At 40.2% G+C, this 23,797-nt stretch overlaps 2 protein-coding genes and 1 long non-coding RNA gene across 6 annotated transcripts in view; 1 reads left to right on the plus strand and 2 right to left on the minus strand.

The window, feature by feature from the left end:
- LOC118416186 (fibropellin-1-like) overlaps positions 1-7,881 on the minus strand; it is a 25,342-nt gene extending 17,461 nt beyond the window's left edge. The window contains exons 1-14 of the mRNA XM_035821266.1: positions 7,869-7,881; positions 7,074-7,184; positions 6,526-6,636; positions 6,193-6,306; positions 5,937-6,047; positions 5,664-5,774; positions 5,400-5,510; positions 5,138-5,248; positions 4,884-4,994; positions 2,907-3,017; positions 2,612-2,725; positions 2,279-2,389; positions 1,776-1,886; positions 1,411-1,521 (exon numbers count right to left, since the gene is read on the minus strand). Coding sequence (XP_035677159.1) covers positions 1,411-1,521; positions 1,776-1,886; positions 2,279-2,389; positions 2,612-2,725; positions 2,907-3,017; positions 4,884-4,994; positions 5,138-5,248; positions 5,400-5,510; positions 5,664-5,774; positions 5,937-6,047; positions 6,193-6,306; positions 6,526-6,636; positions 7,074-7,184; positions 7,869-7,881 — 1,462 coding nt within the window. The remainder of the gene's footprint in view (positions 1-1,410; positions 1,522-1,775; positions 1,887-2,278; positions 2,390-2,611; positions 2,726-2,906; positions 3,018-4,883; positions 4,995-5,137; positions 5,249-5,399; positions 5,511-5,663; positions 5,775-5,936; positions 6,048-6,192; positions 6,307-6,525; positions 6,637-7,073; positions 7,185-7,868) is intronic.
- On the minus strand, positions 3,305-4,992 carry LOC118415527. Its single transcript, XR_004831128.1, has 3 exons — positions 4,884-4,992; positions 4,673-4,783; positions 3,305-4,069 (listed from the first exon to the last, which is right to left on the minus strand). It is a non-coding gene; the product is annotated as an uncharacterized LOC118415527 (long non-coding RNA).
- A 4,721-nt stretch (positions 7,882-12,602) lies between the features above and the next one.
- On the plus strand, positions 12,603-23,770 carry LOC118416031 (amidase-like). Of its 4 annotated transcripts, none has more exons than XM_035821069.1 (12): positions 12,603-12,698; positions 13,039-13,146; positions 19,371-19,497; positions 19,639-19,811; positions 20,308-20,447; positions 20,729-20,929; positions 21,194-21,268; positions 21,466-21,631; positions 21,728-21,787; positions 22,128-22,275; positions 22,624-22,763; positions 22,940-23,770. In XM_035821069.1, the coding sequence occupies exons 1-12, from the start codon at positions 12,668-12,670 to the stop codon at positions 23,140-23,142; spliced, it is 1,572 nt and encodes a 523-aa protein (XP_035676962.1). In that variant the 5' UTR covers positions 12,603-12,667; the 3' UTR covers positions 23,143-23,770. The 4 variants fall into 4 exon arrangements, with proteins under 4 accessions (XP_035676962.1, XP_035676965.1, XP_035676964.1 ...); XM_035821071.1 differs by lacking the exons at positions 12,603-12,698; positions 13,039-13,146 and adding exons at positions 18,180-18,553; positions 18,900-19,007 and having other exon boundaries at positions 21,466-21,520; XM_035821068.1 differs by lacking the exons at positions 12,603-12,698; positions 13,039-13,146 and adding exons at positions 18,181-18,553; positions 18,900-19,007.
- Positions 23,771-23,797: the final 27 nt, after the last annotated feature.

Below are 23,797 nucleotides of genomic sequence, written 5' to 3' on the forward strand. Positions count from 1 at the left end.
AATGTCCTTGTCAATCCCATTTATAGATGGCAAGCTGCTGGCAATGGAAGCTTTGAAAAGTTCAGAAGCTGTTGTAGTCAGAGCAAACACCCAGCAAACATCCCCGCAAACCAATGAGCAGTTGCTTAGAAGGGGAATTTCATCATATATTTGCCGCGACAAAATGCAACAAACGATACTGAATTTAAAACAGAACAAAGCTAAGCCTCCACCACTTAACCCTGCCTGTACCATAGATTAAGCAGGCCCAAAAACCAAGCGAATATGACTAGCCCAAAACAACAAATTACCTGTATACAGTATGGAAATGGCATTACCAAAGAAACAAAAAGAAACACAGGACAAATCATACACATACCTTTCTCTTATGCCCACACTCTATACAGTTCTCCTCCACATTAGAAAATTGCATCTTCTTCTGTTTAAGTTCAAGTTCAACCATGATTGCCAACAGGGTAAAGGAACTTGTACCGGAACTTAAAACTCAGTACTATACAGCTCTAGAAACACCACAAAGAGTAATAAGCAAACTCCAATTATACCTGACCAACAGATATATAATCTGGCACACTCCCGTCATCTGGCAAACTGTCAGTGCCACTAAGTAACCTGATACATTGAAGGTGGCCCAGGCCAGATGATGGTTCTACACCCAACCATAATCTGTTTATAAAACCAAGCAGATATTGGGAGGATGCCCCAACCACACTAAAACAGGGTCAACCTATACAGTATCAAGTTCAAGCACTAGGAGGCCCAAAATCAAACCTGACCACCAGGACACCACAAACAACTCACGTACCAAATGGCAACACAATGGCACCTTGCGTTCCGGAGATACAGCGCACGCCCCGTGCCCGCACAAAAGGTAACCTAAAATGTCAAGTTCAAGCACCAAGGGCGCCAAAATCAAAATTGAGCATTATTCAGCCACCGCCGACACATGTGCCAAATATCATCGCGCCAGCACCAGCCGTTCAGAAGATATAACTCCGGAAACACCCCTCCCGGACACAAAATTCGACCTGCCGGGTCAAGTTCAAACGCGACAAAGCCCAAAGTCAATCCTAGGCAACAGGCAACAACCCCCCACCCATGCACCAAAAATCGTCGCAATCGCGCGTATCGTTCCGGACACACAGCGCCAAAAGTGCCCCCAAAACACCAAAAATGCCACCTTCAATGTCAAGGTCAAGCGCCAGGAGGCCCAAAATCACACCTGAGTGTCAAGCTACCACCCCCAACCCACGTACCAAAAATCGTCGTGCTCGCACCATCCGTTCACGAGATACAGCGCCCTACATCCCAGGCTACCGAAAAGTTTCCACCAGCATCAAAACCATACCTGCATACATGCAGGTAAACAGTTTAAATACTGTCTTGTGAATAGTCGGTAACAAGTTCCTGTACCTGTATTGCAGTTTGTCCCATCCCACCCTGCCTCACAGGTGCACGTGTAGCCATTTACGATGTCAGTACAGTTGCCTTGTACACAGGGGCTGGAGGCACACTCATTGATATCTGAAATGGCCGTTAAGAGAACAATTATTCTCATTTTATCCATCTAACTTGAGACTTATGCTAGTGAAAAAAGACCAAGATCCAATAGGCGAATTGCGTCCAGTGGGCACACGTAGATTCAAGCTTTTATGTCAACAGGAAGAGTGAACATGATGTTACAGATGCTTATGGCTTTTCAGAGCTTCTCTTATGCATACACTTCTTCAGTTTTGAATAATCCCGTTATGAATGAAGGACATGATGATGACGCAAACCTATACTGCAGTTTTTCCCCGCCCATCCATCCTGACATGCGCAGTAGTAGCTGTTCACTCCATCCGTACATGTGCCGTGTATACAGGGGTCGGGCGAACATTCATCAATGTCTGGAAATAATCCAAATAGTCAAGACATCAGTTTTGGATAATGATATACTTTTAATTCATCATCAATCACTGGTTAGTTATGAACTGTAGAAAACTGAATTCACATATCAGTATTTTGGGGTTTGGTTTTTAAAACAACGGCTTGAGTAATGCTATCCTTGCAATATGCAGCACCATCTTTATTCCATACTGCTGGAATAAAGACATGCAGTATCTTCCTACCTTACAGTATTCATCATCATCATCATTTTCTGTGTTCTGCATCTACAATCATTGAAAAGTCCTGTAGCTGCATTCAGTCTTTCTTCAATATTGCTAGAATAGAATGCATGCAGCACCATCCTATCTTGAAATATTGCTATACTAAAGATATGCAATAAAGTCTGGTATACCCAAATTGCAGAATTTTCCGGTGTAGCCAGCTTGACATATGCAGTAGAAGCTGTTCTCACTATCCACACAGTTGCCGTGATAACAGGGGTTCGACTTGCACTCATCAACATCTGTGCAGGTGGGTAAAACGGATGCTATGTGTACAGTAGTACCATTGATGCATTACATCTTTACAAGTGTTCAAACTACTTCACAAGCAGCAATTAACGTTTGGCTTTGGCTACATATTATCTATATCCATGAGCCCGATCACAGAGGCATACATGTATGAAGTCTCCAACGCCACAGGTTGCATGTTACAGATAATGACATTGTTATAAAAATGTTCCCACCTATGTGACAGTTTTGTCCCGTCCATCCAGGTTCACACGTGCAGGAGTAAAGGTTCAGACTATCAGCACAGTATCCACCGTGTTGACAAGGGCTGGACGCACAGTCGTCAATATCTGTTTAACATATAATCATGAACGTTTTTAAACGTGCGCAATGTAATTGGTTGTCAGAACATGCTTTAAAATCTGTACTTTTTGTTGGTTACTGGAAACTATGTTAACATCTGATTTACTGACAAGTCACAACTAATTCTATATTCACAAGTTGTGATATGTGAAAGTGAAAGTGACGCACCTATGTGACAGTTGTGACCTGTCCATCCGGGTTGACAGGTGCAGGTGTAACTATTCACACCGTCTGCGCATGTGCCGTGGGCACAGGGGTCAAGCCCACAGTCATCAAAATCTGTATCAACAGATAAAATGTTGGCCTTTAAACTTGCCTAGATACAGCCGACAGTAGCTTTTGAATCAATCATTGAACTTGCCACATGTATGTTTCCCATGCTTCTACTACACGTATACTTCGGAGACGAAGTTGCAAATAATATTTACCTTATAAAAATGTTACCAAGCCTAGAGAGATGTAATGGAAGCGTTCCCAACTTGCACATATCACGGCTTCTCCTCACAGCAAAACGTAACTACATCGTGTCGATACTATTGATACACGAAACCTATATTGCAGCTGGTTAAAAAAACAAGAAATAGTCATGAGGGTATCAACACAGCCCCAGCAGCCATTGCAATGTACTTACCTGCAGCTAACCCCTCTGGGCGTTTCTCGTCTACCCGATCAATATGTGGATGCCAGGTAAATTGTGTACGATCGAGGAGGCTAAGAAACTTGTAACAAATTGTGAACTCAACTTTTTTACTGAAGGTTCTGTTTACCCTTTTCTTTTCCAATGAGCTCATTTGTGTTGGTTGTACATTGGCTGTCATTGATCTTGATTGTTAGTCTTTTGTGTGATCAATATACGAATGGTCGTGAACTAAATTTAAAGCTAACATGATACAATGCAAGAAGTCTTCGCGTCCGCGCGCATTATCAGGAAGAAGAATAAAAGAGAGGTACGTATACAGAAAAACCACTACGCAAAGCAGGTGCAAGAGTCATATGAACACCACACAACTGTGGCTAATGCAGTTTGTAATCTTTCTCACAAAATATGTCCATCTGACACACCATCATCTGTATGCAATAACATTTTTATAGATCTACATGGTGTCTTGACGTAATCATGATGTATATGAATTGACATATTCTATCTACCGTCTTCACAAAGTGTGCTAACTGCTTTGACATGAGATAACGATAGATAGATAGATATTGATACACGAAACCTATATTGCAATTCGCCCCCATCCATCCAGCGTCACATGTGCAGGTGTAGCTGTTTATACTGTCAGCACAGGCACCGTGGTCACAGGGGTCCGGAGTACAGTCATCAATGTCTGTGCATAAAGTTGCAATTAAAATTTGTTTCCATGACTATCAAAAATGTACACTGTGACTAGAATAGAAGGAATAGATTATTGACAATGACAATGAAGTTCATTGCATATTCATGCCCCGTTGGGGCTAAATGCAGTCAGTTTGGTACAAAAGGTAGTAAACGCAAAGTTATACAATTTCACATACTATAGTTTACATGCATCTTCTCTCTTCCTAAAACATTGTAGATGAGCTTACAGAGATTTTCCAGTATATCGTGGTCAGATGATGACATGGGATATTTGAACATATCTTCCTTCGTCATGTGTGTATATTTCTGATCTACATGTGTAGCATTAACAAATGTATTGCGCAGATCATTGTACAGTGAACACTCTAGGACAAAGTGTATTTCGTTTTCTACATACATGTGGTTCTTATCGCACAACATACATAGCCTATCATTAGGAGGAGTTCGGTTGTATCTACCGGCTTCAATTTCCAATGTGTGATCCTTAGTTTAGTCATCGCTCGGCGATAGATAAAATTGGTTATATCCAGGTATTTTTCTCTTTTATATATTGTGAGATAATAGATCAAGCTAACCCATTTGTGACACAAACCTGTTTCACAGTGTGTCCCCGTCCATCCGAATTGACAGACGCAGGAGTAGCTGTTTACACTATCAGCACAGGCACCATTCCGACAGGGACTAGACGCACATTCGTCAATATCTGTAAATAGTCATTGACACCGTGAAAATACAATTCATTTGTATCTGGTAATTTTGCACTGTTTGATAACAGCGCTTATCATTCTTAACACGATACAGACCTATCTGACAGTCGTATCCTGTCCACCCAGCCTCACAGGCGCAAGTGTAGTTGTTCACCAGGTCAGTACAAGTGCCGTGGTCGCAGGGGTTGGGCGAGCACTCATCGATATCTGTGTCGTGATAGAGCAGGTAAAGATTTGTTACTGATATTGTTTTTTTAGTGCGTTAAGATAGGAAGAGAAAATACATGCAATATGTGCATGAAGACTATGAATATCAAAGTCAGACTATGAAACAAACTGATAAAGCAGACCTGTCTTGCAGTATGTTCCCGTGTACCCAGGCTCACACGTGCAGGAGTAACTGTTCACACTGTCAGCACAGGTGCCGTGATTACAGGGGCTGGACACACATTCGTCTATATCTGTGTATTGCATGGACAAAATAGTACTATCATATATTGGGAACATATGGTTTATAGAATTTTGACACTTTGAAGTCCAGGTTGAGAACTGAATAAAGAGGAATTGGCATCAGATACCTACAAAGATAGACATCATGCTAATGTAGCAAACCTGTGTTACAGTTTCCCCCTGTCCATCCAGCTTCACAGGCACAAGTGTAGCTGTTAACTCCTTGAGTGCAGGTACCATGGTTACAGGGCTTGGGCGCACACTCATCAATATCTGTGTGTAGTAAAATAACAAATAACGATTTGTCACTAAATCTTGTATAACTTTTTTGCTTTAAGACAGGAAGAGAAACGGTAAAATATAATATACAGATGAAAACTATGAATATCAAAGTCAGACTATCAAAATCATGTTGACGAAACCAACCTGTCTGGCAGTATGTTCCTGTGTACCCAGGCTCACACGTGCAGGAGTAACTATTTACACTGTCAGCACAGGTACCGTGATTGCAGGGGTTGGACACACATTCGTCAGTATCTGTAGATCCAAATGGGACCACCATAGATAAAATAAGACTAATTAGATCTTGACTTTTTAATATTTTGAGAATAGCAATGTTAACTTGCAAAATGTGTTTTTACAGCAGTCTTTTAGTAAAAATGTAGTACTGATCATCAACATCATCTTTATGAAGCATACCTGTGTGGCAGTCTTTTCCTTCCCATCCAGCCTCACAGCTGCAAGAGTAGCTGTTTACAGCATCAGTACAGGAGCCGTGGTCGCAGGGGTCGGGCACGCACTCATCGATATCTGTGTCGTGATAGAGCAGGTAAAGATTTGTTACTGCATCTTATAATTTTTGCGATGAAACAGAAAAATTAAGCAGCAAATACAAAAAAAAAGTATGTGAATGAAGGCTATGAACATACTAAAATGCCATGATAATAAAACAAACCTGTCCGGCAGCGTATTCCTGTATATCCAGGCTGACACGTGCAGGTGTAACTGTTCACACCATCGTTACAGATACCGCCATTGTTACATGGGTTGGACGCACATTCGTCAATATCTGTGCATTGTATTGACAAAAAATATGCCTATTAAGAAAGTGTGACTGTCGATTTGTTTTAAAACTTGCAGCGGTCGCGTGAACCAAGCTTATTGCAACTTAGTGACATTATAATGCCCATGAAAGGATAAAGCCAGTCTAGTGCGACTACAAGTTTGGTTGTAAATCATTATGAAAAACGTCATTACAGTCAAACTTCACTTTGATAAAGTAGCAAACCTTTGTTGCAGTTCGCTCCTGTCCACCCAGCTTCACAGGTACAAGAGTAGCTGTTCACTCCGTCAGTACAGGTACCGTGGTCACAGGGGATGGGGACACAGTCATTGATATCTGTGTGTCGTAAAAGTCATAATTTATTATTGAATCTTGCCTTTTATTTTTAAGAGGGACATACACTATATGAGACAGCGAATACGACATCTGAATAAAGACTATGCATCCATCAATGCCACGTTACCGTTGATAAACTGACAAACCTGTCTGACAATGTGTTCCCGTGTACCCAAGTTGGCACGTACAAGAGTAGCTGTTCACACTGTCGGCGCAGGTACCATGTTGACAAGGATCGGACGCACATTCGTCAATATCTGTGCATTGCATTGCAATGACAAAAATATGACTATTAGGAAAATGTGAACCAAGTTCATTGCACCTCGATGGCATTATGCGGCGCATAAACTGACATATCCAACCTAGAAAAATTACAAGTCAAGAGGTAGTTTTAAGAAGAATGTCTCAAATGTTCACGCAGTGTTGATAAAGCAAACCTATGTTGCAGTTTGCCCCTCTCCATCCATCTTCACAGGCACAGCTGTAGCTGTTGACTCCGTCAGTACAGCTACCGTGGTCGCAGGGGTTGGGCGCGCAGTCATTGATATCTGCGTTTCATAGCGAAAGAAATAATGAAATGAAAGTCCTTTATTGTACATTCACATGCATGCCTCAACGGGCTAGGTACAGGTCACTGATAACAGACATGACAGACATATGCATAGACAACAAGATAAAATTTAACTATTTGATATGCTAAGCTAACAGGATGGTCGACATCTTCTCGCTTCTTTCTTCAGGTGTAAATATAAGAATAGATGATGTTTGATATACTGAGTTTATCTAGGCGCATCAAAAATAGAAACTTATCCGGTGCAATAAGATGTTCAAAATATGGGAACGCTTTTCTGATATATTCATAAAGCACAATTCGTTCCGTATGGTAGAATTTACAGTGTAAGATAAAATGCTGTACATCTTCTACCTGTTGTAGATCACAATATCGGCAGGCTCTATGCTGCAGAGGAGTGCGGTTGTGCCTTCCCGTCTCGATACTTGTGGCAACTAATCCGGAGTTTAGTGACAGCCACTCTGTGTTGTATGTTGTTCACCATCAGATATTCTTCTTCTTTATGAATAGGATTGAATAATCTATAGGTCCGTAATTTGTTACCGAAAGATTTGTCCTGGTTGTCGTTGTGTATTTCGGCTTTAAATGTTTGAATGTAAATATCCTTTAATCGTTGGCTGATGGCGTTGGTTACAGGTAATAGGTTTTTTCCTAGAGATACCTGAGATCTCCATATATAGGCAAAACCGCATTCCTCTAGTATCTTACGAACGCCGGACGCTCAGCACTTATTTCTATTAGCATCTAGTTGTAATTGATAAGACAGGGCGTCGGCTTGTAGACTGTCAGCTGGCACGTTTTGGTGGATTCTAAGAAAGTGTTTGATAGCGTTTAGGGAGGCTTCCACTTAAATGGGATACCTCCCTAATTCAGCTCTTGTGGCAAGTTTTGATACTGATCTGGGGACATTTAGTGTTTGTTTGCAGAATTTTAAGGTGCACAGATTCGATGGGGCAGGTTTTAGGGCTTTTTAATGGGGTCTTTAATACGCCCCAGATTTCTGAGCCATAAAGTAGAATAGGTTTGACACATGCATCGAAAAGTTTGTTTCTAACTGGTAATGAAACGGTGGCTTTATCTAATGATTGCTTCATTCGGGACATTCCGAATAAAGCCTTCAAACCTTTGCCACTCAGGTATTTGTTGTTATCTTTAAACGTGCCAGCTGCATTCACAATAATTGATACCGAGATAAGTTTCTATTTCACAATTGTCAAACAGGAGAGAACAGTTTTTAGGTAGACTGCCACCCTTTGTAAATACAATAATTTTTGTTTTCCTAAGATTTACTCTTAATTTCCAAAGTGCACAATAATTTTTCAGATTGTTCACGGAATGCTGTAATCCCTGTTTGGACTCAGAAAAAATTACCAAGTCGTCAGCATACAACAGCAGGGACAGTTTTGTTGTACATAAGTGGGAGATTACAGAGAGCACCGTCAAATTGGAATACAATATCGCTAAGAAAGAGGTTAAATAATGTAGGGCTTAAATTACACCCTTGTCTCACACCACAGTTTGTAACAGAAGTTTCAGTCAATCCATTTTTAGATTTAACGCAGTTTATAGTCTTTGAATACATGCCTTCTATTACTTTTAGAAATTTACCACCATTACCAAGTTTACTCAATCAAAACAAGAGGCCGTTTCTCCAAACAGAATCAAATGCTTTGATTAAATCAATAAAACAAGCGTAAAGTTGACGGTTTTTGTTTAGGTATTTGCTAACTAGTGTACTTAAAACAAACAGATTATCGGCAGTTCTAAAGTTTTGTCTAAAGCCTGCTTGGTGTGGCTGGAAGAGGTTGTTGTGTTCTGCGTATTTGACAAGGCGTGAATTTATAATGGAGGAAAATAATTTCCCTAAACAACTGATTATAGTAGTAGTAATCTGGCAGGGAGGTGTCTCCTGACTTGTGGATAGGAACAATGTGACTTACTGACCATTCTTGCGGGAAATGATGTCGTATGTCGTATCATTGCACAGACAAAAGAAAAGACAACAAAATCAGCATTAACAAAGAAGGAGGCCCGAAGAAGTGGAAACTGGAGAAAAATGAAAAAAAGAAGTAATCTGAACGAAACAAACTTGTTTGGCAGCGTCTTCCTGTGTATCCAAATGAACACGTGCAGGAGTAGCTGTTTACGCTGTCGGCACAGGTGCCGTGTTGGCAGGGATTGGATGCACACTCGTCAATATCTGTGTGTTTAATCATTGAAGACATTGCAGTAATTACAATCTCTGGAAATATATCGCAAAATGTATAAACAAGTTGGTACATTACATAGGGGGCTACTTAATATCGAGGATGACCTGTATTTTCCCGAGCTTTCACCATCTAAAATACCTAAAGATGACACATTTATTCTACTAAAACCCACAAATCATTGAAAAAGTGACATTATTCATAAGTCACTGCCTCTAAAGAAGAAGTCGACTCAACCCCAGTAATGTATGTAGAAACATCAAAGAGATCTATAGCTATAGACCTTTTTTTCATACTTTTTTATCATTGCAACTAGTCTTCCTGCAGGAGTTTCCAAATAAAGACTCAATAAAAAAAATTCTCAATGGTCATTACAAGAATGCTCATTAAACGAATGCCTTTTTGGAACTAAAGCAACAATAAGTACATTTTACTGATAACAACGTTGACTTTCACTGGATTTCGGGAAAAAAACAGAACATTTTGTTACCCTCCGGCAATGGCCAACATATCATAAATGGAAAATCGAAAAACGCTTCAATTCTGTTTACAAGGTTCATGGTCGACGTCGCTAAATCTTAAAATGTAGACATATTGTTTTTTGCGCTCTCGCAAATAATTGGGGTCTGCAAAGGATGTCATCCATAAAATTTACTTCCTAAGGCCTAAGGTCATATTGAAGAGACAAACCTATGTGGCAGTTTTTGCCTTGCCATCCAGGTTGACAGGTGCAGGTGTAACTGGTGGTGCCCTCATCAGCACAGGTACCGTGGTCGCACGGGTCGGGCACACAGCCATCAATGTCTATGTAGCGACATCAGCAGATATAGCATGGACGATTGACAATGATAAAAAAGTTGTCAGTAAGAAAGTGTGTGTTGGAGGAGATTCAAAAATAGCCTGTTGAATGAATTTTAATGACTTAACACAAATGTTTATGTCCCATACTCCAGTTCAGCCATGTAAGCCTGCAACGGTATGAATGTACGCACTTGTTTATTTTATGCCGATGATAAGGTTTTATCGTAACGTTGAACGTTAAACACACTTTTCACACATGCTATGCACCTGTGCTTTCTTTGGACAACAAAGGTACCTGAAATGTATGATCACTGATAACAGAGTCGATGCATAGCCTTCTTGGAAGGCAGCAATGACGCAGTCGTACCGACATACTTTGCGTTGGGACGATAAGGGAACGCCCACAGTTATGATCATTTATCATCGGTCATCACTTTATTATTTGTAAGTGAAGTTTCTTGAACCCCGATAACAGACAGCTCCTTTTTGGTTTATCATTCTATTTCTCTTCCCTAAGTTTCTTATGAATTGAGCTGCAAAGAACAATTTGACATTTTTGAATAACTATAAAATCTTAACACATAAAGGCAAATTAAAACTGACTGACTGAAAAAACAACAACACACGACCAAGGTGTAACATGTTCCGACTGCTAAACAACCAACGAGAAACAGTTATATCCGTTAGTTAACGGATAAATATTTCGAATATATCCTGCCACATTTGCCTTAGTGTTGGCCCTGTGATATTTGAGGTCTTCACTTACCGTCTTGACACGTGACGGCAGCACACAAAAGTAGCAGAAGTACAGATCTTTTCATCTTGTTGGAAAGTTGCGAGGAGAGGACAGAAGTGAGACAGGAAGTGTTTACTTCCTAACAAGTTATGGGCCATAAAGTTTGGAGCTTGACACCGAAAGCACGTGGCGGTTTAGGGTACAGCAAATAGCTGGGAAAGGTCATGTCATTGGGTTAGCATATTAGCTTAGACTTTTACCTTTCTAAAACCTGTGCCAGTCACTCTGGTTAACGAAGGTTAGCGTGGCTAAACTGTGTGCTGCGATACTCAGCCTATATAGTGCTCCGACATTTATATTTGGTACAAATATGTTGAAACCTGTCTCCTCCTTCCAATTCAATTTTTCTGTGTAACAATGTAAACTGACATTATTTACGTGTAAATCATTGCAGTACACACTTCGAACAATCAAATCATTAACGTTATGTTTTACTTACGTAAGAGTTAAACGTAAAAGTGACGGTATTTGCGATTCTTGAGACTAAGTTAAGAGCGATAACAGACGAAGTCAAGGTTTCTTCTCGTATACTGGCCAGTCAAAAGGGTAAGTTGGCCTCTGAACAGCACGATCGCGATTGCATTGAAAAACAAGAAAACATATGATGAGCTCAAACATTTGGTACGCAGTACCGTATCTAGGCCGTGAGAAAGTGCCCAGAGAGTCGGCATATCAAGTACAAAGTTAGGTGGGTTATCACACTCACGTATATTGTGTAACCTTCAGGGCAGTCAAACATCATACGAGTGACGTATATATATGGCTGATAACATCTTAGGTAAACTGTATCAAATGCCACTTGGTCTGAGATCAATAACAGTTTGGGCCGCCCATTGTGGCTGTTGTCAACGTAAACAAGTGCGTCCTCGAGAAGTACTGTGAGTCTCCGATGACCCTCTAAGGTTTTAAGAGCACACCCACATGCAGAGTGTTTTATAGTCACTTGGAATTGTTTGCACTGGGATTACAGCGTCACAAAAAATCTAAAGTATGATTTGTAATATGATGCGCAGAAAATGAATAGTTATTTGTCCCAAAACTATTCATTTATTACTTTGTCAGACTGCTCCCAAATTACCACGGACCTTGATAGGGGAGGTAGGGTTAAAGGTTAAAGGGGTTCTGAACATCATGTGGGGCTGCGTTGTAAAATATCAAACACTAATTTTGAACTTGACGCAGTTTTATGGAAACATCATTTCTAATAGGCGTATTATGAGAAGGAAAATACAGAAAAATGTAATCGCGAAAACCGCGAACATGTCCCCTTTTACAGTATTATTCATAGTACTACCTCATTATCATCATAGGGCCATTCAGGGTCATTCCCTGAGGCACCGATATCCAGAACGCGCTTCTCTGTTTGTCCTGTCTGTCCTGTCTGTCCTGTCATGTTTAAAAGGCGTTCAAAATTTACACGGTAGTTACCAAGACCGATGTAGAGAGGTCGCCTTATAGGGTTATGATACAAATGGTACAATTTGAAAACCAAAGAAAGCACTCTGAACGACACAGTTGATCAGAGGCTATCAGACGTCCAGTGAATTAGTTCAAGGCTGCAGAATTTTTGCTTGGGGGAAAAAAGACCAGGATTGTTGTCCCACAAGGGGACGGCAGCCATTTTAGCACCGAGAGAACAAATTCCTGTCAGGCAAAATGCAGAGTGGATCTGCCAGCACTGCATCAGGTGAGACATGTACCGTGACAGCTGGGGACTGGGAGGAACGACTTTATTGTTATTGTTGTAATTATTATTTTCCACTTGGTAAACGTTAGTTGTGTAGGATGTTGATAGGATTGGTAGATTGTAGTATGTCAGCAGGAACTCTACAAGGTTTATCATTCTCAAATTAGAGGCGAATGACTGCAGCAAAGAAGTAAGGACACTAGGGGCCAGTGGTCATGCATAAAACATTCACTTGAACTTCGGAGTTGGAATAACAGTAACACGGTACTAACATTTCTTTGTGATTCCAACCGTTTATAACAAATTTATGTCATGTTGTGTTGTGTTGTGTTTATGCCAGAGCTTTACAGCCCTCCTGCTGTCCGCACACCTTCATTGCAACAACTGTCCCAGTCAGCGGCCAAGTTCAACCTGGACATAGATGAAGCGGAGCTAAAGCAATATCAAGGTAAAAAAATAGACAGCTCAATACCAATCGTCCTCCTTCATTAGAAAAGTACAATGTGTTATCTCTCAATACACTGCGAGTGTCATCATTTCATCAGTCATTGTAATAAAAATATCAATTTACTGTGTCATCTCCGTAATCTAGCATTTACAGCCATAAAATGAATCATAATTACAGTATTTTTGGAGTATTTGTCATTGATTATGCAAATCAGGCCTTTATTTTCTCAACTGACATCTATAGACATTTTCTGTTTCTCAGTAACATGTGACAAATGTGAGAGCCCTATCATGGAATCGGCAGTAGATTATTATACGTTTCCTCACTAATTATGCAAATTAACATTGATTTGCATAGTTAGGATCTTATCATGGGCATCATAACTTTGGCTATTTACACACAAAAATCATGATAATCTGTCAACTCGTTTTTTTAGTTATTCTGCACTTCTAAATTTTGCCTCTATCTAGATTTTTTTTTAAAATCGGCCCCTGAAGTTCCAAAAAGTCACTAGGGGAGTCAGGCGCAAAGCACTTACTCTTTGCCCTAAGAGCAGGATCCATCAAAAGCTTTTTGAGTTATGCTGTTCACACACACGACAAACACGCAGCATACATTGCGACCTTCTTACCTGATTTCATAGTTTATCTGACATGATATAATTTCATCCACTCAAAGATCTCATCAAGGAAGCGCTTGTGTCTTATGACCGAGTGGACAAGATGGCCGAGCCGATTCCAGTGGTCAAGTGGCCGAGAACACCAGGCTGGCGGCCTGATCCCGAAGACAATCCACACAATGCATGGTCAGTAGTTTCACATTAGAGGGGTTGGTTATCGGTTATAAACATCATCGGTGATTCTTGATTTTTCTGAAGGACATAATCAACTATGTACTCTGTACCGGCTGAACCAATGCTCCTCGGTTTGTAACAATAAACACCATTCGTATCTTCTACATTGATATAATATAAGTTTATCGCAAATTCTGGCCCTTAGGCTAATTGCAAATGACACAAAATGACAGGCATACAATGATAAACATCATAGTAAGCGACAACTACACTCATGAATGAAACTGTTGGGTGTGACCTCAGCACAGATTTATGTATGTTAATCTATATACATGTATGAAACACCTATACAAACGGCCAATTGTTTTTTAGGTACTGGATCCGGAGGACCGAGATCACAGGCGCATCCACAGGAAAGCTTCAGGGGAAGACTGTAGCCATCAAGGACACTGTGGCCGTGGCAGGTGTGCCTATGATGAACGGCAGCCGTATCATGGAGGGATATGTACCTGAGTATGATGCTACCATTGTCACCAGGATCTTAGATGCAGGCAAGAACTTAGCGTGATATTGTATGTATTCGAATTTGCATGAAAAAAAAAACTTGTTTCATTGTAAAAATCATTATTCAAACCCCGACACAGACTTTCCTCCAAATATTCTCAACAGACATACAGACCCTCCTTGAGATGTTGAGCTACATTTAAAAAGGCTGTATGGTCCTGTGTCATTTCTCATAGATTTCCCTGCTTACTCTATGATGAAACACATGACTGTATTGTCTCTATAGGTGGAACCATCAAGGGAAAGTCCATGTGTGAGGACTTGTGCATGTCAGCCGACAGTTTCACATCTGTGACTGGCCCAGTACTGAACGCTCATGACAGGACCAGGTCTGCTGGCGGCTCAAGCAGTGGGAGTGCCGCTCTGGTACAAACTGTGATACAATTCAATCAATTTTTACTGACTCACTGACTGACCGACCGACCGACCGACCGACCGACCGACCGACTCACTCACTGACTCACTAGATTCAGATACTGATACTCACTCACAAACTTACTCAATGTTCACTTTGGTGCCCATTGTTCCCACTTTGTAAGGGTTCTGTGTTCATGGTAGACTTTACATGATTTCATGTTAACATTCTGTACTTTATATTTGTTCAGTTGGCACTGGAACAAGTCGACATGGCGACAGGAGGAGACCAGGGCGGGTCCGTCCGGATTCCTGCCGCCTGGTCTGGGGTGGTTGGACTGAAGGCAACCTACGGTCTCGTGCCGTATATAGGCTGTGTTCCGATAGGTATTACCCGGGACCATGTGGGACCAATGGCTAGAACTGTACATGATGTTGCTCTCATGTTGGAAGTGAGTACAATTGTCTTTTTTTAGTTTAGATGATATCGGGGAAACTTGCTTATGCCCTGCCTTATGTAGAGTACGTATTGTATACAGCATCGTGATAGTTACGGAAAATAAATGGACAAAATATTGTAGATGATAGAATGTTGCTTATGTTTTCTTTGATTTATTAGATGTTTGCAGTGATATTGTAGATGCCTAATGTTGATGACTTTCCTCACAGGTGATTGCAGGGTATGACAATGGTTTAGATCCTCGACAACCCGCAAACTTAACTGTGCCAGAATACACGAAACAGGTTAGTTAACCGCTGCCTCATCAAGTAATGTAACACGTTACTACATATAGTCAACACTACAACAGGTGTTTCACATGTCGAGTGTTGACATATTGCTAACCAAAATCACGGGGTTTAGTAACTTTGAGAACATTAGTACCTGTAGGTACTACACACTATATGTGTAACGTTATGTAGGCAGCCTACCTACAAACAAATCTACCAACAAAAAGTTATTCCTCTGTACAAATCTACAGCTGACAGGAGACCTGGGTGGCATCAGAGTCGGTCTGCTGAAGGAAGGGTTTGGAAGTGAGTCGGCAGAAGCTGATGTTGATGAACTGGTTCGTGCTCAGGCACACAGGCTGACTTCAGCAGGCGCTGTGGTGGAAGACATGTCCGTTCCTTTACATTACCCGGATGGTAACTTTTCTCATTCATACTTTGGATACTACGTATTTGACAGAGTGGTTATTGCGTTGTAACATGTAACCCTGCTTTGAATTGTTGTCCAATATCATAATGAGCAACAAGGAATCTGTTAAAGCTCAGATCCTTCCATGTAAAATATGCTTTTTCATAACCTCTGCTTCTATTTTTCTACAGCCTCGCACATCTATAGCGTGGTGCATGAAGGTTCTTTGGAGACCATGAAAGGAAATGGTGAGTCATTTCTAGATTATGTATTATACTTTTCAATTGTGGTTAAGAAAGTTTTTAAATGACAGAATTCAGGAAATCCGTTCACTACTGGATGGACAGTAGATATCAAATGATCCTAACATCCCTTTACCTCGAAAGTTTACACCTGGGCCATATTCGTCGGGCTTTGTTTATTAAAAGCTTCTGTAACTATTATTTACATTTGCTGCATTTGGTGTTGACAAAATTCAGATAAAGGATGTAATTCTTCTTCAGGACGCAGTATGGTGAAGCACACGTCGTGTGATTGTCACTAAAACTCCATCTTTGATTTTCAGGACTAGGAGTAGGCTGGAAAGGCTTCCACCCGACAAGTATGATAGATGCCCTAATTAAGGGGTACAGAACACGTGCAAATGATATGCCACCAACTGCAAAATTCAACTATTTGTTGTATGATTGCATCACAACAAACTATGGAAACAGGTAATACGGTAATCTCCTAATCTATATCCTTCCCATTTTAACTGTTGTTTTGTATTGGTATGGCCTTAACATAAGATATATGCTTTTAGTTCACACTACATTGTACATTGTATCTCATTCTAAGACAAACAGAAACTTCAAGTTTACTATTTTTCCTTGAAGGTTCTATGCCAAAGGACAGAACTTAAGTCGTATGCTGACACATGCATACAACCAGGCCCTCAGTAGGTATGATGTCATCATCATGCCCACAATTCCATTCAAGGCAACTAAACTTCCAAATAAGGACATATCCACCAGTGGTGAGAGTTGTAAATTTTCTTACAATGTTATAAGATGTACTAAGGTCACATTTCCTTATTTGTTGCAATTTTTTGAATGCCTATTGATCCTCTTAAATACTCTTTTTTTTTTGTATTACGAACTATTACAGAAATCTGCAACATGGCGCTGTCTTTTGGACAGGCGTCCAACGTTTGCCCGTTCAACCTGACCGGACACCCCGCCCTCAGCATCAATGCCGGGTTCTCACAGGGGCTTCCGGTCGGCATGATGATCGTCGGGCGACATTTTGATGATGCCACTGTGCTGAAAGTTGCGCATGCATTTGAGCAAATCAGGGATGCAAAAATATAAAGTCTTGCCAAACCTATGGAGTCAGGGTCAACAAAGAAGTAATGTTACCTGTATAAATAAATAGATAAAGAACAGTTGATACATATAACTGTTATATACATAACCTGAAGATTTTTACCTCATTATATTAGAGTTTTACCTCATCAAAGGTTCCCTTTAACAATAGATCATTCACACTTATGATTTTAGAATAAATTGCAGGGCGCGTACCACTGTAAAGTAGTGATCAATGATAGAAATATATTACATAGATGAATACTAGTATGACTTCCTCTTATGCTTTGAATTTCCTTGAAAGCTCAAAACAAGATGTGGATGGCGATTTCTGGTCTGATGAACGAAGGCCTTTATTGTAGCTTCATTTCATTTCATTTTATTTATCTAACCAGGGGCGACATATCGCCACTAGGGCGGTTTTCATTGCGCCCTGTGTGAAATAGCTTTGTCTAATACAAGCAATATATTTGTAATCGTACTAGTATACAGGTAACGTTATACACTTAAAATGACATTCATCATATTTGTGATACAATAAATATAACGTTATAAGTACATATCCAGCCTCTCCTCGCTGTTTCATGCATGTAAATAAAACATGACAGAACAGGTCTCTGCCATAACACTAGGGGGCGCCCCTGAGCTTGTTTAGATCGGATAGATCTCTGACTGAAGATGCCTTCTACGAACTATTAAAACACAGTTTTATGGAAACGACAAGTTTCTAGTTACAGACAAATTTTGAATAACTTAAGAATCAGAGCTTAAATACAGGAACAATGATTTGCGAAAACAGCGAACATAAATCCAACGCGAATATTTACTCCTTTACAGTAACGCGTCATCATCGGGTCAGGGGTCATTCCCTGAGTCACTATTCTTCAAGCCTTGTAGTACGGTGGATACCTTAGTAGACCAAGGAGCTTTTATCAGGAGGTCCTTGCCTAGACAGACCTAGAGACGACTATTCAGGGTTGCGATACTAACGTTACAATTTGAAAACCAAAGGAAGCACTCTGAGCGAGGCCCAGTGGACCAGAGACCACCAGACGCCCAGAAAATCACTTGATCAGGCTAAAATTTAGGGTTTCAGGGACCATGATCCTTGACACACAAGTTGCCTACAATCAATAATTCGGTGGACAGTTCAGCATCGAGACAACAAATTCCTGTCCAGCAAAATGCAGGGCGGAGCTGCCAGTACTGCATCAGGTGAGAAATGCACCTGTGTTACTTGACATTTTCTGCCTGCCAAATATATGCACCACTTAGGTCATGTTAATTTGATTATACAGATGACATCCCCTAGGAATCCAAAAACTGATGCGAGCGTGCGAATAAAAAGGTTTGACAAAAAAAGTTGCCTTCATTATGAAATCAAAGTTCTCAGGAAGGTTGAACAAATGACTGACCACACAGAATATAAGTCCACCAAACAATAGATTCTTCATTCTTTGTAACAAATATGATTGTAAAATTCACTTGAAGTTGCATTGATAGTATCAGTAGAGTGCTAAATTCTCTTTATAACAATCATGTCATGTTGTCTTTATCCCAGCGCTTTACAGCCCTTCTGCTGTCCGCACACCTTCATTACAACAACTCTCCCAGTCAGCAGCCAAGTTCAACCTGGACATAGATGAAGCGGAGCTAAAGCAATATCAAGGTAAATATTTAAACAGCTCAATACTTGATACCATGAGTAATTATCATATATCACCCTCCTTCATTAGAAACGTGCATCTTAATACCTCAATCAGTGAGTGGCTTGAGAAATGACAGCAGTTACTGTAAGTTGTAACAGTTATGGCAGTGAAACACAATTTAGTGTGTAATTTCTTGCACTCGTAGAAGTGGGTTAAAGAATCTGCTTCATACTCCATCTATCTCTGTTCAAACCAAAACTGTTTAAACAATGCAAATGAACAAAACAATTCTGCAGCCTGCTTCCTCGTTCCAATTCACAAGACTTAACAGAACCACTAATTGTATCTGTTATGATATGATTTTATCTACTCTGTTAACACAGATGTCATCAAGGAAGCACTTGTGTCTTACGACCGAGTGGACAAGATGACCGAGCCAATTCCAGCGGTCAAGTGGCCGAGAACACCAGGCTGGCGGCCTGATCCCGAAGACAATCCACACAATGCATGGTCTGAGTAGTTTCACTATGATTGATTGTAAACATTGGCTACACCTGTATTAATGGATTAAAACTGTTGGGTGTTACCACTGCATGCATTTTTGTATGTTTATGTACTTGTAACCCCTCATGGCAGCTGCTTGTTTTTTAGGTACTTTAGGACCGAGATCACAGGTGCATCCACAGGAAAGCTGCATGGGAAAACTGTAGCCATCAAGGACAATGTGGCCGTGGCAGGTGTGCCTATGATGAACGGCAGCCGTATCATGGAGGGATATGTACCTGATTATGATGCTACCATTGTCACAAGGATCTTAGATGCAGGCAAGAACTTAGCGTGATGTTGTATGTATTCGACTTTGCATGGAAAAATTTGCATTTGATTTTAGCAAGCATTATTTATCTAATTCCCAACACAGGCTTCCTTTCAATACTATCAACAGACATACAGCCTCTCCTACTGATATTTATTTTTTTTTATTTATTCACATATATTTTGAGAGTATGAGGCAGTAAGCACAAATTGCTTATATTAAGCCTAATCTACTCAAGAAACATACGCATAAAACAAGAATAGTAAACCACATACATACATAGTACAAAATGGATAACAGAAAAGTAAATTTAGACAAGACAAGTTGGTGCTGAATCAATTAGGAGAACCTGCCTGTGCAATGGATATAGGTATTGACAAGATCAAAAATGTTACAGTTCTGTTGATGTGATATGCTGAAGCTGTTCAAAGTGCTATTCCATCACCTATAAACATTCTTTCTTAAATCAGACCACAATAAAATTGGAATGTACTGTCTGTCCTTAGGTGGAAGCATCAAGGGGAAGTCCTCGTGTGAGGATCTGTGCTTGTCAGGTGACAGTTTCACATCTGTGACTGGCCCCGTGCTGAATGCTCATGACAGGACCAGGTCTGCTGGCGGCTCAAGCAGTGGGAGTGCCACACTGGTACAAGCTGAGATAGAGTTTAATCAATTTTACACTCACAGACTTACTCACTTACTGACTCACTGACTCACTCACTGACTGACTCGCTCGCTCACTCACTCACTCATAAACTCATAAACTCATAAACTCATAAACTCACTCATAAACTCACTCACTCATAAACTCACTCACTCATAAACTCACAAACTCAATTTTGGTGTCCATTGTTCCCCACCTTGTAAGGGTTCTGTGTTTCTGCTACACTTAAACATGATTTCATGTTAACATTCTGCACTGTCCAGTTGGCGCTGGAACAAGTCGACATGGCCACAGGAGGAGACCAGGGCGGGTCCATCAGAATTCCTGCCGCTTGGTCTGGGGTAGTGGGACTGAAACCGACCTACGGGCTGGTACCGTATACAGGGTGTGTTCCTGTAGATATTACACTGGACCATGTGGGACCAATGGCCAGAACTGTAGATGATGTAGCTCTAATGTTGGAAGTAAGTAAAAAATTTTCTTATTTTTTAGGTCTACATGGGATTGTGTGAGAAAAAATAAATAAATACTACATAAATTATGAAATATAAAAAAGCTCTACTTTGAGTAACTAGATCTAGTACAGCATGGTGATAGTTGCAGAAAATTTATGGACAAATACTGTAGATGATAGAGTGCTGTTTATTATGTTTATTTTGATTTAGTAGACATTTAAAGTGATCTGACAAGTAGAAAGGTAGATGCCTTGTTCATGACTTTCCTCACAGGTGATTGCAGGGTATGACAATGGTTTAGATCCTCGGCAACCAGCAAACCTAACTGTGCCAGAATACACTAAACAGGTGGGTTGCCCTTTGCATTAAGTAATGTACTGGTTAGCAGGTGTTTCACATGATTGACAGGTGTTGACAATTTGCTGACCAAAATCACATGCTCTTTACAAACATTGGAAATAGTAGTAAGCTTAGCTTATACACTATATGTACATGTAGATAGCCTACCTTCAAATCAACCAGCAAAAAGTTATTCCTATGTACAGCTGACAGGAGACCTGGGTGGCATCAGAGTCGGTCTGCTGAAGGAAGGATTTGGAAGTGAGTCAGCAGAAGCTGATGTTGATGAACTGGTTCGTGCTCAGGCACACAGGCTGACTTCAGCAGGCGCTGTGGTGGAAGACATGTCTGTTCCTTTACATTACCCGGATGGTAATCTCTTCTTGTTCATACTTTGGATATTGGTTTTATGGAAGAGTGTGTGTTCAAGATGACATTAAGCAACGATAAGATTTCATTTTTCTACAGCCTCCCACATCTATAACGTGATAAACGAAGGTTGTCTGGAGACCATGATAAAAGGAAATGGTGAGTCATTTCTTGATTATGGTTGAGCATTCTAAAACAATACATGTTTGTTAAAGAGAAAGTTCTCAAGATGGGAACTGAATTAAGAAAAATCATAGTTATTCACTTGGGCGGTAAATTTCAAATGATCCGTTGTTTTATATTGAAACTTTGTACATTGTACTTTGGCCATACTCTTTGTTTATTTAAGAAAAAGTCTCAATGTTTCTCTACCATTAAGTTGCGCTAAGTATATGGCGCTGGCAAATTTAGGGGGAAGGTTGATCATAAAAGTTTTTTAGAATACAATCTGATCATGCAAAGTTTTGATTGTCACTGATAAAACACCTTTGATTTTCAGGACTAGGAGTAGGTTGGAAAGGCTTCTACCCAACAAGTATGCTGGATGCCTTAGCTAAGGGTTACAGAACACGGGCACATGATATGCCACCAACTGGAAAATTTACCTATTTGCTGTATGATTGTATCACAACCAACTATGGAAACAGGTAATGCTCACCAAACTCCCAATCCATATCTTTCCCATATTGACTGTTCATTTGTGTTGTCAGGGACTGTACGTAGTATTAGATATATGCACACACTGCACTTGTAGTTTACATGTAACACTGTACAATATATGGCCATTCATCTTTTAACATCTCATGTTACATTTGGAATGATGCATGCAATGTACTTTACAGTATAAGAACAGGTACCTTTGTTCAACAAGCAAAAATGCTTACTGTATGTATCTATTTCTGTGATGGGATATACAAAAGAGATGGTCACTCCCATTCATTCTTATTCAAAAACAAATAGAAAATTTATGTTAGCTCATTTTCTCAATCTCTCAGGTTCTATGCTAAAGGGCAGAACTTGAGTCGTATGCTGACACATGCGTACAACCAGGCCCTCAGTAGGTATGATGTCATCATCATGCCCACAATTCCATTCAAGGCAACTAAACTTCCAAATAAGGACATATCCACAAGTGGTGAGGGTTTTATCTTAAATATTGTAAATTTTCTTTCAATGTGGATATAACATAGAAAATATATGTACACAACATATGTACTAAGAATGTCAGATTTTCTCATTTGTTGCTATTTTTGAAACAGCACATGCATACTTTTTTTATAATCAATCTTTGTACATGATGAACTTTTTCAGAAATCTGCAAAATGGCGCTGAATTTTGGACAGATGTCTAACGTTTGCCCGTTCAACCTGACCGGACACCCCGCCCTCAGCATCAATGCCGGGTTCTCACAGGGGCTTCCGGTCGGCATGATGATCGTTGGGCGACATTTTGATGATGCCACTGTGCTGAAAGTGGCACATGCCTTTGAGAACATCAGGGATTCAAAAATATAAAGTCAAATGTCTAGTCTTGGTAAAACCCAACACTGGGGAGTACATGTAACGTTACATGTTTAGATAGATAAATAAAAAAAAAAACTGTCGTATAGGTTTTGATTTTCCTTGATTACTCAAAAGAAAATGTCGTTACAGATGTCTAATCTGATGAATGAACAAAGACCGGTAACTGTTACCTTTATTATAGCATTGTGAAATACAGGTGATACATATGTAAAACTGTAATAAATACAGATGATCTATTAAATATATGGGGGTACACTGAAAATTACACCATTATTTGTGATACAATGGCAGGTATTCGGCTTCTCCTCGCTTTTTCATGCATGTAATTATGACAATAGGTACATTTTACCACGAAAAGATTGTCTTGGCGGCGCACAAAAAGTGAATTTGTTCCTATTTAATACTCAAGTGTTGCCCCCTTGTGGAGATTGATTGCACTGCAGCCAGTGCACCCGGAAATGCTACAATATGCAATAACAGCTCTTCCAAATTGTATAAACTTGAAAGCCAGGGATCCATTCTTTACGTACGCCTCTTATAATGTTTTCCTAAGAACCTAATCATCCGCACAATATTTACATATGCTTGTTGCGAGGATGTCAATAAATACTACTCGGAACCACAATAGCAGACATTTTTACTTTGG

The sequence above is a fragment of the Branchiostoma floridae genome, chromosome 5 (assembly GCF_000003815.2).
Source record: "Branchiostoma floridae strain S238N-H82 chromosome 5, Bfl_VNyyK, whole genome shotgun sequence".
Lineage (NCBI taxonomy): Eukaryota > Metazoa > Chordata > Leptocardii > Amphioxiformes > Branchiostomatidae > Branchiostoma > Branchiostoma floridae.